General features: G+C 54.7%; 1 protein-coding gene across 2 annotated transcripts in view; it reads right to left on the minus strand.

Moving 5' to 3' along the window:
- Positions 1-427: 427 nt before the first annotated feature.
- LOC122363911 (protein bric-a-brac 2-like) overlaps positions 428-14,231 on the minus strand; it is a 54,235-nt gene continuing 40,431 nt past the window's right edge. The window contains exons 3-10 of one of the 2 annotated variants that reach the window (XM_043333729.1): positions 10,962-11,117; positions 9,324-9,446; positions 6,283-6,464; positions 5,142-5,481; positions 4,428-4,765; positions 3,375-3,633; positions 2,531-2,982; positions 428-2,086 (exon numbers count right to left, since the gene is read on the minus strand). In XM_043333729.1, coding sequence (XP_043189664.1) covers positions 1,904-2,086; positions 2,531-2,982; positions 3,375-3,633; positions 4,428-4,765; positions 5,142-5,481; positions 6,283-6,464; positions 9,324-9,446; positions 10,962-11,117 — 2,033 coding nt within the window. In that variant the 3' untranslated portion in view covers positions 428-1,903. Of the gene's footprint in view, positions 2,087-2,530; positions 2,983-3,374; positions 3,637-4,427; positions 4,766-5,141; positions 5,482-6,282; positions 6,465-9,323; positions 9,447-10,961; positions 11,118-14,231 lie in introns of both variants that reach the window. The other variant, XM_043333728.1, reaches the window with a different exon arrangement.

Consider the following 14,231-nt stretch of genomic DNA (forward strand, 5'->3'; position numbering starts at 1 on the left):
ATCCAGCGTTCCTCACCGCGTACGGCAGCCTTGTTGCTGGGTAGGACGATGGGCTGTGCTGAGCTATCCATCAGTTGCTACGGTATTATCTATTGTTTGGCATGATGGATTGGGTTTTCAGAGCAGCTTTCCCCTTCAATTCTCGGAAAGGTTCTTTACCAATACGTGTCTCGTTGGCAAACATGTGCTCAGGTGTGAAGCTTTTCTGACGCTCGGCGATGGAGGTTAACATGAATGGAGACTAGATCCACCTGTGACATCCAGTAGAAGTGAGATCCCCACTTCCACTGCCATCCCGACAAGCCGGCGTTCCGTCTGCACACCTCTCCCAACTTCCATGCGCCTGGCAACAACCTTTTTCTTTGAACTGCCTCGAGTTTCACTACACACCCTAAACTTCTTTAATGGGCATGGGAAAAGACGGGTGTTCACTTATACATGTATTCACGTTCCAGATTGTACAAGATTACAAATACAGTAGATACGAGCTCTCAGTTTATCAGCGCCTTTCACATAGACTGTGCCTATTTACACGGGAAGGTTGTCTGTGGTGATATATTCTAATAGAAAAACAAACTGCTCAAATTCAATTATAATAAGGAATTCGGTCGAACATTTTACCTTTATTATAATACTTCGAACTATAATTCGTCAGATCAGTTCATTCAGCAACATGGGTTAACGATAAGAACGTGCATTGCAACAATAGCTTGACGCGTTCTACTATGTTTTTGACAAGAGTTTGGAGACAAAGCAAAAAGAGAATGTGCAAATACATGAAGCAGATCATTGACGAATACACATTCCTGCCTCTGGGTATTAGATTCATACCTAGAAATCAAGACAACAAAAGACAACAGACGCAAACTAAAATATTTCATGCACTTAATACAAAAGCGTCCTGCTCTCGGACTCAGAGTGGCCTGCGCGGCCTCAACAGTCGCCGCATCAGCTGCGAACAGCCCGCTCTGACGCGGGCCGACCGGCGCGGCGCCGGGCGGGCACTCAACTGGCCTGGTGCGCGCCCAGTGGGGCCACGCGCGAGTCACAGGGGCAGAGACAGAGCCGCTCCGCCACCCCTCGTACACGGACTGTTAGCTCAGACGACCCGGCCGCCCGGCCCGGGTCACTCAGCCGGCCCCGGCGTTGGGTACCGGCGCGGAGAGGAGGCGGTGAACGCCCCCAGACCCGGGCGGGGTCCAGCCGCCCGGTATGGCGCCACGACAACGGGTGGGAAGCCGAACTAGGAACCAACTGCTGCGCTCGCTCTCGCCGGCCTGTAGCGAGCAGAGCGCCATGGCGACAGCCTCTGACCTCGTGGCCGGTGGTCAGCCGTGAAGGAGGACCTCATGCGGCCGGCCCCGGCACGACAGCATAGCCGCCGCCTCAGAATCCGCCTCTTTGGCATATTGTTCGACTTATAGCCTGAGATCAGCAGACCGCCGAGTAGAAAATGACAACGGATACAACAACGGGCCACCCGGCCGGTCTGCCAGCTACGTTCGCTACCGTTCGGGGCTACACATGAGGTATCTGTCAATGGCACGAACACCGTGAGAGACAGAGTGCGGGGCCCGCGCGCGCAGGTGTGATACCGTCCGTCCGTCCGTCCGCCTCAGTGTTCCCCCCTCCGAACCGATAAGGCCTCTGAATCGCATACATTCCGGGATGTGCATCCGCCTCTGCGAGCCGGCGGCCGCTCGGGCCGGCCGTCTCGCCTGTTAAAGCCTAGTGGTAGTTGCGCGATCGTCTCCAACGCGCCGCGATCGTCTCCAATGCGTTACGATCGTCTCCAGTTTACCTCCATCGTCCTAGCTGTGCTGCTGCGGCTGGTCGCGCGCACCGTTCGTCGACCAGTCTGCTAGTCTCCGGTGCGCCGCTGCCTGTCACAGTCGCGCCGCGTTCAGGGCATGGCGCGCAGCGCGGCCGCCGGGGCCGCCAGCGATCCGTGCACGTCCTGTGCGCCCGCCGGCCGCTCCGCCGGCGTCTGTTGGTCCGCGGGGTACCCGTCGGTCCCGGTCCCTGGTCCGGTCCGCTGGTCCGCCGACTGGTCACCGCTCGAGGGCACCGGGTACATGGTTACCCCCTGTGGAGCAAACGCCAAACACTGTTATTGACAAGTTATGCTGCGGCCCTTCTGTGTAATATGTATTCTAAAGGCTGAAACAGACTCTTTCCGCGTTCAGGAAATCGCATGCGAGAGCCTATTCAAATACATTGTAATTCTTCTCGCATCAATCGCTTGCGGGAGGTGCGTGCGATTGATGCGAGCGTGCTTCCATGTATTTGAATAGGCTCTCGCATGCGATTTCCTGACTGCGGAAAGAGTCTGTTTCAGGCTTAACATGGTGTTCTGATTGAACCATAGAGCGAGAATGCCGGTGTATGTCCATGTTCATGTATCAGGGAGTGTCCACAAGGCCATCCATAGGCATTCTGTAGATGTCCATAGGCATTCTGCACCCAGTATCGTGCACAATGACAAGCTCCATTACATCTATGCATCACTAGTTAGTTCCCCGCGCCCTACCTGCATCTGTTTGGTGAAGGCCGCTCCGATCTCTTCAGCCGTGCCAAACGTGCCACCCAGCCCGTCGGCTCCCTCCGCGCCCGGGCTGTCGAGGTCCCGCCGCACCTGGAGCGGCTCGTCGCCCTCTGTCATCTCCTGCAGCGGCTCCAGCAGACACGGCTCGGGACCGCCGCCGCCGCCGCCGCTCGTGTTGCTGTTCTCGCCGGCCGGGTCCGTGTCGCAGCTGTCCGAGCGGCCCAGGCCTCCGTTGGACTCGGCTGGGGTACCGCCGGGCGCGGACGGAGGTCCGTTGGAGGTGGCACACGACTGGGGGCCGTTCAAAAACGGCGGGGTTGGTGTTGTGTCGTTGGGGGATGACCGGATCGGGACGGATGATATGGTGACCTCAGGCAGACTCGGGGACGGCGCCTCGGTCTTGGTCACGGTCGGCTTCTGGTCGACCAGCGGAGGCACTGCGGAACAAAGCACGGTGTCAGGGTCAGCTGGCCGCGGCCGCGGGTCAAATATTACGCGGGAGGGGTATGCGATAGCCGCACAAATGCGAAACGAGAAATCGATTATTCACATTCTAAGAAGCCTAAATCGATAGAGTCAGGTCAACTATTCAATTGGCATTTGGCAACGTTCTGAAGACTTCTTACCGAGCGAGGGATGCTCTTTACCTGAACAGCAAACACACAAAACGTACGAAATCGAGCATTCAAATAAGAAGACAGTGAACTTTGCCAGTATGCCATATCGTGCGGCACCGTTTCTGCTATTGAAATGAATCTGTGCGGGTCAACTCAGTAATCTTGGGTCAACTCAAAGAGACGTCACTGAGCATAGAGAGCGTCCCACTTACGGTTGATGGTGGGTACGGCGCCGGTGGCCGAGAGCATGCCGGGCGGAAACATGCCCATCATCATGTGCATGTCGGGAAAGCCGAGCAGGCTGGGCGGCCGGTGGCGGGCGCCGGCGGCGGCCGGGTGCGGCAGGCCCGAGGGCGCCCCGCCGCGGCCGCCCCCGCCGCCGCCGGCCATCGGGGGTCCGCCGACGCGCGGCGGCATAGGCGGCGCTGCCTGCATCCGGAACGGCGGCATTCCCGGGTAGCCGTGCATATCCTGCTGAAAGGGGTGAGGGGGGCCGGGTCAAACAGGGAGGGTGGCCAAGTGGGTCTCGACGTGTTCGGGTGGGTGGATAGCGTGCTCGTGGTGTGACCATCAGGCGCCGTTTGAAGTCAGTGGGAGGTAAAAGCCACTGATCAAGGAATATGTCAGACATAACCCAGGTGCTGTCCAGAGAGTAGTCAAGTAGTCAGTCAAAACCTGGAAGTCAGTCCAGTCAGCAGTTTGGAGTAAGCGGTCAGCCATGAGTTATTAGAGGCAGGTAGGTACGACTGGATATTTACACTAGGTCATATCAGCCGATAGTCGACAAGGTACCAATGTGAACCGAAACATTTCGCGCTAATCGATTCTCTTAGCATCATTTATACCATGGTTACGCAGGAGCAGAACTAACTCCTGCGAGGGTTATACAGTATACACAAACTTCATAGCTTTACAAGATGTTTACAAGGCCTAACGTCCATGGCTTTTCCCCACCTATGAAAATAGGAAGTTGGGATAGCAAACCAAGGGGACCTATCACCTTATAAGAAACTTAACCGATGCCTACATGAATGTAACATTAAAGCAAATCTACTATACAGCACCGACAAATATCATAAAAACGAATGTCATTGACGGTCGAGACGCCAATCACAGCACAAATTTAGCACGATTCGTGCTCAATGTACCGGCCACACCGGTCCGACCGGGGACCGGTAGCGCCGCAAAAACCGCCACGGCCTCCCAAAAACCGCCTCGCCCAGACAGCGCGCGCATCTAAAACCGGTCACCGTTCGAGTAGGTACCTTGATTCGTTTGGCGGGCGGTGCCGAGTCGGGTGTGGACCGGTGCGTCTGGGCCGGGCTGTCCGCTCCCTCTGCGGCCGGGCTGTCGAGGTCCCGCCGCACCTGGAGCGGCTCGTCGCCCTCTGTCATCTCCTGCAGCGGCTCCAGCAGACACGGCTCGGGACCGCCGCCGCCGCCGCTCGTGTTGCTGTTCTCGCCGGCCGGGTCCGTGTCGCAGCTGTCCGAGCGGGCCGCGCCGCCGGCGATCGACGACAGGCCGGGCACGGGCCGGGTCGGCGGCGAGGGGCCCGCCGAGGTGCCCACGCCCACCGGTGGCTTCTGGTCGAGCAGCGGTGGCACTGGCGAGGGAGAGGTATTAATGTCACTGGCGGGAATCAGAGTGAGCGCTGATACCGGGCCACGCAGATCACGGCGCGCAGGCGCAGCTTGTAAACAAAACTGACATTTTACATACCGATGAGACCTCATATGGGTCACGACAGACGCAAAATTGTCGGCAGAAAGCTACGTCAGACTGCATGAACTGGAGAGATAGTCTGCATGGTCTTTCCGTTCGCAGGCTTCCATCAGCCACATCCAGCTACCCCTTATTGTTACTCTAGTCCACATCCCTTAACCGAATCCACATCCCCAAGCACCTCGCTCAACCCGTCCTTTCACCCCAGTCCGCCGGTCCCGTCCCAGTCCCCCGGACGGCCTCACGACCCCACTCACAGTTCATCTGCGGCACTCCGCCGGTGGCCGAGAGCATGCCGGGCGGAAACATGCCCATCATCATATGCATGTCGGGAAAGCCGAGCAGGTTGGGCGGCCGGTGGCGGGCGCCGGCGGCGGCCGGGTGCGGCAGGCCCGAGGGCGCCCCGCCGCGGCCGCCCCCGCCGCCGCCGGCCATCGGGGGCCCGCCGACACGCGGCGGCATAGGCGGCGCTGCCTGCATCCGGAACGGCGGCCGGCCGTTCATGTGCGGCTGAGGGGGCCCGGTCGGAGTGTGAGGCGACTGCTGCTGCTGCTGCTGGTGCTGCTGCATCAGCTTCGTCAGCGAGGCCGGCATGTCCTGTCCACAGAGAACACACACAGTCGTCAGCACTCACACTCCGCTACATGCTAACGAAAAGTGTCGAGCCACGTCTCTTTCAGCCTCTGTGATGGCTGGTCGCAGCACCCAAACCGCATACCGATCGAGAGGTAAAGAATGCCACCAATGTCTGGGCGGATTACTTCGTCTGCAATACCGGGAGTCGCGTGACAGGCGCTACCGTTAGCGCCGATAAAATGGTGTACCGAAGCTGCCGTTTCGTGTTCAGGCATGGCGCATGTTCCCTATTCTTTCCGTTGGAGGCCGTATAAGGAAAGTGCTGCACCCCGGTCTCGGGCGCGCGGACACGACATTCCGCTATATTTAATCCGCCCAGGACGGCTGGCAGTGCGCCGTTTTTGTCACAGACACGCCTCACTTTGTGTCCACCGATGTCTGTGGCCTGGCAGGTGGCATTGGGCCCGCAACGTGCTCTAACGAATAGCAAAGCGTAATGACTGCATGAATCTTTGACAGAAAGGGCACTCTAGCTATTTTAAGCAATTTACAGTCATAACTAACTCATCAGATGACAATGATGGTAAAATGTCTGAGGACCAAAATCCAACTTCTGCGTAAAACTGCGCGAGTATTTCAGTTCAGCAACGAGTGGCAATCCCTCACATCCAGACTAAGCCCGTCCTTCCATCATTTAACCGTGTCCGTCTCTCACCAATCTCACCTGCATACCGTTTCAATCTCTCAATAATCTCATCTCACCTGCCTAACTTCACCTCACTTCTCTCACCTACAAACACTGTCCGTCTCTCCCTCCCTCACCTGGATTCCGTGTCCGGCCGCTGCGGCCGCGGCTGCCACGGCCGCCGCCTTGCTCTCCATCTGCTCCTTCAGTCCGGAGGTGTCCCTGAACACGACAGCGCGGATCACGTTGTTGACCGTCTCCTCGGGCCAGACTCCGAGCAGGATCCGCTGCGGCCGGCCGCGGCCCTTCGGTCGCAGCTCTGAAAATGGGAGACGGAGACAATCAGAGACAGGTGGACATCGGTCAACTGAGCAGCGCTCAGGGATATAGGGGGTGGAACAATGCGAGAGATTGGTACCAGCATATACCTACACATATAAGACAAAAACATTGAATATAATGGCCTGTCAAGCTATTCCAAACCACGACCACCAACCCAGACCCACCACCAGTGGCACGGATCACCCAGCCCACCCATGCTGATCTCCCCAGTGTCCAACCTATTATAACGGTTTTGGCCAGTGCAAGGAAAACGATATTTCCGATACGGCCACCGTCGCGGGAGTCGTGCTGCGACATCGTATGGCACTAACGCGGGAGGGCCCATCCGTCCATACCACGCAGCACTAACGGTGTCCTGATGGCATGTATCGACCTGATCAGGATACTGCCCAAATTATGCGCATAATAACGATATATTCAATAAACTAACGCTCTGAGAGCCAACGCAGGAGATGTCAAGGACCATTTGGGAGCGGCCAACATCAGCTATGTGCATATCAATGAGGACATTACATACAAGAAAACATTAGACACTGTTCTGAAATAAGGGACGCACAAAAACAGCACTCAATAACATTCTGACAGGCGGGCCGGTAAAAGCAGCACACACATCTTCAGTATATCAAGCTAATGCAATTCCGCGCCGTGGACTGGCTACGATATGTTTTTATAGAACTTCTATTCGATATATTTATTTCATTTTGGCATGCTTACCTATAGTATTACAGCCACCATTTTAGAAGCTATGTTTCCGAACTTCAAGTGCAATGCTTATTATGTCTAGGAACACAAGATTGCACTTAGGCTCCATTAAATACATAAGGTATTGTGCAACTACGAGATTCCACTCGACCGATCAGCCGGACCCTATAAGCCCACGGGATGAAGTGCCGGCTGGGCGGGGCCATACGTCACCTGCACCGGTCAGCTGGGGGGCCGTGCACAGCGCACAGTAGCTGCAGCGGCCCGCCCCCGGTGCACGGTCCCGGCCCATCATCCAGCCTCAGCTCGCCACCAGAAATACACCGCAGCCCGGCACTGCGAGCCACGTTAATTACATTTCAAAATATATTACTGCCGGTCATAGCGCCTCGGCCCGGTCGGTGAGCCGATGTGGTGCTGGGCGGAGCTGGTCGGTTGGACGCTCCGTTCATCCGTCGAGTACGCTCCGAACCGAACCTGTTGCTCCCAGCAGCCTCAGTCGGTCTGATTGCGTCAGAGCGGCGGCTTCACGAGAGTCATTTTCTGACGAGTGTCGCCTCATAACGGCCAGTACGGGGATATTTATACACAGAACGGCAGCGCCCCGGGCGGCGGGCAAGCGTCGAGCGAGCGGCGAGCACACCGGGCTATATGCCGTCAAGTTGGACGGGCTGGCGACTCCGGTTTACTGGGGCGTACCTACAGTTGGACAGAATGGCGGTTCCCGTAGGCGCTCGAGCACGTCTGCAGGACCGCACAGTGACTTCCGTGTCGTGCTATTTTTCCATCAACTGAAAGTACTAATATCCGTCACTACTGACCCTGTTATGTCGCATGCCGCTAAGCACGGTTGGCCTTCCGACCAAGCGTTGGTAATTAAAAAGGTCAAACTAAATCTAACGCTTCCGGCTTCTCACTAAGAAATATAATGAAAGATCACCTATGTTTCCATTCAGTAATGCTTTGAATGCGGCACACATACTCACCAAGCCACCGGGTATCTGCCGTCACTTTTCACAATGAAGCGAAATTAAGACTAATATAACGGTTACAGCATGCCGAACATTCACATACCAACTAGAAACGAAGAGGCAAGAGACGCAAATATTACAGCACTCCTCGCTGTATTGAGCCATGCACAGTGTGTTGAGCTGCACGGATACACGGGTCCCCATACCGTGCTCGTGTCACCGGCACGGTAACCAGACACTCTGAGATAATATCTCCCACGGTATCACTGTGCGGTATCATTTCACCTCGAGCCCAGACACGGACACAAACAAGTCGGCACACGACCTTTCTTTGCTCTTTCCTCCCGCGGCCCACCCGGGCGGGACCCACAGCTCGGTGTGGAGACAGGGGGAGGGCGCCCACAGCAGACTGCAGCACCGGGCCGCGATTGCTGACATGCCTAGCCGGCAGCAGCCGCGCGCTCACACCGGCTATAAATAATGCCGCCGAGAAAAACAACACAAATAATGAACTGCAGCCGCGGCAAAAAGATAGGAGCGGAGGAATGTGACCTGCAGCCGCGCCAGACTGCTGCAGCGGAAACCCGGGCGGAGACGGGGCTGACTCCGGCACTGAGACAGCGAAACGGCAGCATTTGACACCGTCTGGTGACTGATGGGTACAGCAGGGCTCACTCATCGTATGTATGCCTGTCACTCTCTGCGCCTACCGCCCACTGCCCATTCTACCCATCGCTCCTTCCTACCGCCAACTGTCAACTGCTCATTTATACCCCTATATGCCACTGGGGGGAAAATCTGCAGTTACTGCCACGGTTTTTTAAGGATAACAAGGCACATGTCAGAAATATAACGGGTATCTGTTGCAAATGTACCGAAAAATGGCGTCAGGACACACTACTGGACAGGGGACAGCTAAAAGCCACCAGCTGTGCCGACATAACATTTTGTCGAAAGAGGCAGCTCTTGTCATGTTAGGGCGGTTTGAGCGTCTTCACGTATTACATACAGGGTATGTTACCATGTCACATACATTACGCATATGCTGTCAGGAAGTGACTATGCTTTTAATCACACCAAGAAGGAAAAGTCACAAAGTTAAGTTAAGTGCAGACCTCAGCGATGTTATGCCAGTCGCCGGTGCGCAGGCCAGGCTCACTCACCGTTAGGGATGCCGCCGGGTCCCTCCTGGGACGGCCCCAGCAGGTTGTGCACCCGATTGGCGTACAGGACGAACGTCGGGTACGGGATGTCGTACGTGCGTGCCGCCTGCGACAGACTGTGGCCTGAAACATAGGGAGGTCATCGGTTAGTTCGAGGTCACCAGCAGGTCACAGGGTCACATGGGTGTCACCGGTCGGCGTTGGATCGGTGAGTCACCAGCCAGAGTCATGTGCCCGGTCAATGCCGTGTCACAGGCACAGGTCACCGGTCACCCGCAGGTCAGCTCCCAGAAGGTCGGGGCTCACTAGCGGTCACCAGTGACCAGGGATGATTCAGAGGCTGCCTGTCGGTCGGGGTCTGATTGGAAAGAGGACAAACTCGACAGAAACAGTGACAGGCTGAACTGGACGGTTGTTCCGATGGTGGCATTCCGACCGTTCCAGCACACGATATCTCGAGTTCTCCAGTTCAAAATGCTTGCTTATATAACGTCCAGGTGTAGGTAAATCAACTATTTTATGAAACAAAAACCCATGCACTGTTTATGCTTATCAAGTCACGAATGCATAGGTCTCGTATTCGATGGGGGAATATTGACCGTAATAAAACTTGACCGACGCTAGACTGTGCTTAACCACAAATCGTAACAAAACAACAATATCGTCGCTGAAGCATCAGCAACAGTTTGTGCAATGGAATTCGCTATCAAAAACAGAACATCGTCCATTCGTGTCTCAGGCCCATCCATCTTGCATGCCCTTGCCCAATGTCCAGAGATAATTGTAAGCCACGTGAAGATTTATTCCGCTTAATATGTATGCCACCCGGTCGGCGGTGCAGGGTGGCAACACGACTACTGACACTCGAGAGGACACCTATAGTGCCATGGAGCGTCGGGCAGATACCATAGATTGCACCTGTTCTTGCAGCCACAGAAAACGGTACCTGCAGCCACCCGTTAGGGCACCAGCAATGACCCGAAAGGGCACCACTATCATGGCGCGTCCGACAGCCACCCGAGAGAAAGAACGTGCTTCCATAAACGACATGCTCATAGAGGGTATGCCTGCACCCATGGTGAGGTAGACAGCCCACCTCCACCGCCCTTTATACCCACAGGTGCCCGAAACACACCGGCGCGACATAGCAGCCGGCACCGGCGCGGTGACCACGCGCAGATGAGGCCACACGGACACACTTGTCGGTCATTGATAGACAAGTGGACGCGCCAGCTAATAATTTACTGGGAATAGACTACAATTGTCACATGATGTGGCCTTTCCGAGGTGATTCGACTAAAGGGGAGCGCTTGATAACGACTGAATTGGCACTTATTCCGCTCTAAGTGGGAGTAATACTTTATCCGTCCATGCTTAGCAGCTAGCACATTCCCCTCCCTGAGGGCAGTTGGATTGATGGCCCGTCCAGTATTTTGTACTTGCCCTCTCTAAGCAGTAAGGACATGATAGTCCCAGCAGCATTCAGTACTTATACCCTTCCCGTATACGGACGTAATTACGGCCCGTACCTACACTACTTCTGGCGTCATATCCTCAGAGGTTGGGCACGCCATCAAACCCAATCATCATCATCATCATCACCGTACCTACACTATCCAGTGCTTATGCAGTACTCACCCTCCCTGAGTACGGACATGATGGCGGCGGCCATGGTCTCGGGCCGCCACGACTTCAGCGGGCCGCGCTCTCTGAAGCGCAGGTTCTGCAGCAGGCTCTGCTGCTGGTTCCACGACTTCTGCCACGCCTGCTGCAGCTGGTGCTGGAACGTCGGCTCTGAAACACAGGGAGAGGACGGTCAGAGTTGCGGACTACATACGGCATATAACGGGAAACGGTCCGAGCCGTGGTCATACGGTCTTATGGACAACGGTCAGAGCCACGATCTGTTGGTTAAGAAACGGTCAGAGTGGCGAAAATGCGGTCTATGGGCAGGGAGACTGTTCATTTAAACCGTTCAAATGAGTAAATTGGCGCCCATGGGTCATGGCATCTGCAGATCGTGAAACACACTATCCATTAGCGTCTCTTTCTTCGACATATACGCAATGGCCCATGGATGTGTTAGGAAGTGCATGACAAGTCATATCTTAGCAATCGATTCATGGGGCTTACCGATATGTCACTATTGGCACACCACATTGGAAACTGAATAGGTACCACCCAGGTTGGAGAAAGCCCTGACGTCATCGGGAAAGTCCAACGTTTGCCAATGGAGCCGGAGATGGCACTTAGCGCCTCTTCGGTAATATATGGACATCAGGCGGCGGGAATGATATGCCACATAACCCGGCACTTACCAGCTGATGCAATAGATGGGATTCTGTCATCACGCTGGTAAATCTGTCTCTAACCCGAGTCACGGTGACAGAATCAATCGTTATACGCCAGCTCTCGGCCGCAGACCATTGGTATTCTACGATTATTTATAACAGTCTGAGTGCACCGCATTTGAGTGCATATTTATGGGCTGTCAGCCGCAAAAATACATAACGACATGCAGCTATGCATTAAACATACCGGGTATCAACACGCGGCGGCGCTCGGACGCCCCCGCCGCCGGTCCCTGTCGCGCCGGCGCCGCCGGCCGAGGTACGCACAGCAACGCTGATGCATAATGCAGCAGCAGCTCTCGCATGTAACTGACCCGCGACACACAAATGCGCTCTCAGAGGTCCGGCGGGTCGGTCCGCACAGGCGGCCCGCCGCGGGGCTCACCACCCGGCCCGCACCGCAGCACCGGTCAAACAAATATCGCACGCAAAAACCCACCGCCAACGTGTGCGCTCGATATGCTGCATGCGCCAAAATGGACGGGTGGGGCGGGGAGGGGTGTGAGCAAAATGTTCGGACGTAGCGCGTCATCGCCCGTCAGCCGCATATACTTGGAAAGTGAATGTGAGCGCACAATAGTGGAGCCGAATCATCTCCATGGCTATCTGGATTCTGGGAAGTGCTTGGCATGTAGGTGCGGTGCCGGGGGGAGCGACCCGACCCCAGCGCCGCCATTTTGCGACGCGCCGCTATCATTTAATCTAAATCTATCTAATCTTATTTAATTCACAACTTATATAGCCTGCCGAGCGAGTTTAATTCTCGAGAGCGGCTGATTGCAGCGAAACTACTTCCGCGTAGGAAATTCACAGAAATAGCACAGAGAGCCGCGTTGTAAACCATGCGGAGCAAGTCAGATGCCCGTCTATTTAAAATACGACTACCTACCTATATTTGAGGCCGCGCGAATGTGCAAGATTGGAATTTTGCTTTCTTAAATAATCAAAAGTCTACCTGCAGCCTATTTTCTAATTTAAACATTTCCCGTTCGGTCGAACGATTGCCAGCCGAAAGTGGCGACCTAAACGAAAGGTCGTAAGCGAGCATACTGACTACTGAGGTCAAGGGCTGACGGTCTCCGCATGGCCGACTGAATTCGTATCGTTATTGGGTCACTAGAAGTAACAAACGGTGCTGAGGTCACGCAAAAAAAGAATCAAGGTCTGCCAAGCAAAGTGTTCGATCGTAGATCAAGCAGAATAGTTACAGTGTGATAACATTTACATATACCTACATAACTATACCTATCTTACATATTTTGCATTTATGCATAGCTCATGTGTATGATATGCAGCTTGTGATGTATGGAAGCAGAATTTCGTTATTGCGAACTTGTGTAGGCCCGTCACCGCAAACAATGTTGCATTTGGTTGCTACATCTTCTACAGTCATTACGTCAGCACATTTCAGAGGTCTAGTCTGGTAATAAATAATTTAAAAAACATATGCGGTGAACATTCTTATAATACACCGGATTCATTTCCATAATACGGCGGCGACCTAAGACCGTGTGGAGCGCGGACTGTCACTTTGTCGCCAAGGAGGTTAGGAACGTTAGGAAGCATTTTATGACAAGGTGCAGAGTGGCTATGCAGATGTCACAACGAATAAAAGCTCTAACTGAGGTTGAAAGCCTACTTTTATTGCACACCAGAATATAACATGCGCATAAGCTAGAAAATAATTGTGAATTATGAAGTCATACATAGTGGCGGTTCGATTTGCTGCTGGTGAGTTAAAATGCACCCGTGAAAATATTTAGCCACGGCGAAAATTTTACCCAGAACATGGCCATCTGGTTAAATATAGAAAGGATAAATGCATGGCACATGCATTTTTATTTCACTGAGCAAAAATGTCGATATAAACTACAGGAATCGCACGGCTGATGAAATCCACTTCGACCCCCCATCGGCTGTTTATGTGCACTGTTATTGCACATCTGCCCATTGCGCTGCAGTCTCTGTGACTGAACTGCTGTGTGCTGTGCACTGTGGCGTCTGTGGACAGTTTTCCCCACTTGTTTCGCCGCCGCCGATGCCCGGCTCCGCCCGGCCCTCCCTCCGCGCGCTGCAGTCGGAGGCAGACCGGCCGGCCGGCCGCCGCGCGGACCCAATCGATGCCCGGACCGGCTCTATTTGTTCAATAAACATCCAACATCGGCCCAACTATCTCGATAAATAGGGAGCCGCTCGGCCCCGTTGCCGGCCGCGATAACCTGCATCAGAGGATCACAGAGACGGTGTACGGACAGAGAGCGGCCGGGAGCACCGCGTCTTAGAGCAGACGCCCGCTGCATGACCGCAGGACGGGAAACGGCTGAGCTGAAAGAGGTGAAAAATGTGCAATTATGGCTCGACTTGCTACAGAACACAGCATAAAGAGGCTTCCACCGAGCTCAGAATCTCCAGAAAACTCACTGAAACACACAGGAAGCCATCGTTAGCATCGCTCGTCAACGTCGATCGGTTTCATGTGCTAAACGTCTTCTTTACACAGATGCCAGCACGCCACGGAGAGGTCGGCCGCTCCAGGTTTGGAGGACCGTCAATACCA

Source organism: Amphibalanus amphitrite, unplaced genomic scaffold (genome assembly GCF_019059575.1).
Source record: "Amphibalanus amphitrite isolate SeventyFive unplaced genomic scaffold, NRLGWU_Aamphi_draft 000647F_arrow, whole genome shotgun sequence".
In the NCBI taxonomy this organism is placed as follows: Eukaryota; Metazoa; Arthropoda; class Thecostraca; order Balanomorpha; family Balanidae; genus Amphibalanus; species Amphibalanus amphitrite.